Here is a 3121-nt window from a genome sequence, read left to right on the forward strand (position 1 = left end):
ACAGCAAGCATGTGCTGAACAAACAGCAAGCATGTGCTGAACAAACCTGCTTGCTGTTCCATGTGGCTTCCTCAGGCCTCCTTCTTGTTCTCCATCCAGCTTCCTTCTCTTCTTCTCAGCTCCACCCTCCTGGGTGGGGCAGGGAACCTGGAACTTCCCCTTTTCCTAGGGACCACCCTGTTACAACACCCCATTAGTGCTCCGAAGGGCCAGCTTTTCCTACCAAACTGCTTAATATAGGTATAGATTTTCTACATTTACTAGTGTATAAAATTAATGCATCTATATTCATGAATATGGTGTATTTTGAGGCTGGTTGCTTCCCCCAGTCCTCAAGAGGCGCGGGGTGGGGGGGGGTGCTGGGCCTCCCCCGTGGTGTCCACGTGCTGTCCGTGGCTAACCGCAGGTGAGTCATTTGTTCTTAATCAAGTCTGTGGAGCTGGATTATGATCCAGGCAGAAAGGGAGTGGCCTCCCAGGGCGGAATCCTAGAGAGCACTTCTCCGACGCAGAAACTGGGAGAGTGGTAGGAAAACGGCTGGCATCCGCAGCGTGTATCACTTTTGGGTTTCTGTCTATATTTGTCAGTGAGGAAGGGGGCGGCCCTGGGGGGTGGCCTGGGGACAAATGGAGGAGACAGATCTTGCAGGGAGAGGTCAGTCGTTCTCTGGCTGTTTTCTCTAAATTACTGATTTTTAATTGGGGTAGTAACTGGACACCCCCCGCAGGTATTGCCACGGCCCAATCACCCTCCAGGCCCAATCACCCTCCACAGGCCCGGCGCCTTCCTCTCTGGCTCTTTCCAAAGGGCGTTTTCCTAAAAGAGGCCTGAGGTGGGGGCTGGGCGGAGGCCGAGGTGAGCAGAGCAGAACATTTGGAAAAGCATTTTGAGTGTGACTCCCGTTCCGCCTTAAAAAAAATAAAAGGCATCTTTCAAAACTAGGAAAAATGTTAAAAATGGAAAACGCCAGCGACCTGGAAAGGGCTTTGGAGGCGGGTGGCGTGAGGAGACGCTGAACCCTGCGGCCCTTTCATCTCTGACTTAGCAACCGCTGCGCCAGCCGGGTGTTCAGTGCCGTTTGGTGTCTTTACCTGGCTATTGGGGCTCCACTTTCCGTCTTCCGTTGAGAATCTCAAACTTTTTGGATGATTTTTTTTCGTATTTTCAATGGCTACCATTTCTACACGGCCTTATCATTTCCAAAACCTCTTCTGTTTCTGAATAGGAGCTGCATCACCACGCAGGGCAGTTAGTAAATTTGTTGCTGTTAAGCTGGTGCCTGTTAGCACATTGCAGCTCCAGAGGTTAAGACACCGGCTGCGGATCACAGCCCGTTGGGGGCAGATTTTTAAAGCGTTTGAATTCCTTGCTGGGGAATTCATCACATCACAAACCGACTCTCCCTGTTTATAAACCTTGTTACAAATCCAATCATCTTTGCTTTATAGCAGCCTCTGTTAGGAGGAGTGGATAGATACTATCATCCTTTTTTTACAAGGCAAATTTAGGGAGCCCACAGAGTCACTACGGCTTGTGAGCTTCTGTTCTCTGCTCACAAGCTTTGCCCCCCAAATTTGTGCATATAGTGAGCAGGGAAAGGTGCTCATTTATTATTTGCCTCTGGGCAACAGTTATTGACAGCTCAGCTCAGAGGACTGGCACCTGGCTAATCCCAGGCTTGAAAGTGAAAGAATAAACCCCCAAGGACATGCAGTGTCTGATGCCCCCCTTGCCCCCATTCCAGGTCTGTCTCCACCGTGTCCCACAGCGGCCCCCCTCCTTCCCTGACCACCCCTTGAGAGCCGGGACACTCATCCCCAGACTCCAGGCCAGTCTTCATCCTACTGTGGCTCTCTAGAAACACCTACGAGCCTGACGTCTTTTTCTGGATCTTTCTGGGATGGAGACACTAGTTGCCTTTAGGCTGCCGAGGATGGCACGGCTCTCTCGGGGGCCCCGCACACCCGCCGGGGATAAGCGCCCACTGGCTGCAGAGGCGTCCACCGTGCTCAGGTCGGGCTCCTGCTTGGGTTGGCCAGGTGGCCGGCCTCGTGCTCCTGGCACCACTGCCTCTTGGTGGTGGCTTCAGACAGCGGCACCTGCACACGCCCCCGCAAGCCCCGTGTGCATACCCCGAATTATTCGCGCGCCCTGCAGGCCCGCCCAGCTGCAGGGGGCGTCTGGGAGCGGAGGTGGCTGGACTTGGGCATGTGGGAGAGATGCCCTCTGCCGCTGCACCTGAGGGCTTTGATTTCGTTCCGCGTCATTTTCCAATCAGCTTCTAACAGGGCAACAAGCCAGGAAGCATAAAGCCATTGCCCGGGGTGAGAGAAAAGGAGAGCATGGGGCTTCTACTTTCCTCCCCTCTCCCGCCTCTCCTTTCCCTAGTTCCTGCTGGTACTGAAGGCGACCATGAGCATGAAGCCAAGAACATTCAATGCCACTCACCGCGGCTCCACCGCTGGGGCACAGTGGTCTGAGCATCGTAACACAGCAGCAGAAGAAGCAGCGTCTTCCAACTCATATTTCCCTCCAAGAGATGAAAGGTCACCCCCAAACCCAGGGGACCCAGGAGCTACAGGTTAGTCCGCTTCGTCGTTGGAGGGCAACGTGAGAGTTCTGAGATCCCTCGCGGGTCAGCAGGGCGAGGACACCAGCTCCTGCCTCCCGTCTGGCGGCTGGACACAGACGCTGCCTTCAGGGGCCCGGGCGTGGGGACCTCCGCTGACCTGACTCTCTGCGGGATTGGGGGACTGGGCTTCCACAGAAAGACTCTGTATTTGAGCACATCTGGAGTGACTCACAGGGCATGTGATCTCCTTGGCAGTGCGACGGATAAATATAATTTTGGTACTTGAGTTCCATGTGTTGGATGCACCCACTGGAATTTTTCTTTAACAAACAGACTCTCGGAACTTGTTAGAGAGCGCGGCCAAGAGTTGGCGGCTGTCCCTGTCCCCACACACATCAGAGCAGGGTGAGGGCTGCAGGAAGAGCGGGGAGGCGGGCCTGGCGCGGCCGGGGTGAGGGAGCCCAGAGTTGCCTTCAGGACAGCAGAGCTCCTTGTCTTCCCTGGAGCTGGGCCTTGCAGTGGCCTGAGCCCTGCCCCCGTTCTGCCTGG

At 54.9% G+C, this 3121-nt stretch overlaps 1 protein-coding gene across 1 annotated transcript in view; it reads right to left on the minus strand.

The window, feature by feature from the left end:
- Nucleotides 1-2524, minus strand: part of FAM180A (family with sequence similarity 180, member A) — a 10178-nt gene extending 7654 nt beyond the window's left edge. Inside the window, exon 1 of the mRNA XM_004677200.1 lies at nucleotides 2449-2524. Within this exon, the coding sequence (XP_004677257.1) occupies nucleotides 2449-2524 (76 nt within the window). The remainder of the gene's footprint in view (nucleotides 1-2448) is intronic.
- Between the last annotated feature and the right edge of the window lie 597 nt (nucleotides 2525-3121).

The sequence above is a fragment of the Condylura cristata genome, unplaced genomic scaffold (assembly GCF_000260355.1).
Source record: "Condylura cristata isolate star-nosed mole 26May11 unplaced genomic scaffold, ConCri1.0 scaffold00005, whole genome shotgun sequence".
Taxonomy (NCBI): Eukaryota; Metazoa; Chordata; class Mammalia; order Eulipotyphla; family Talpidae; genus Condylura; species Condylura cristata.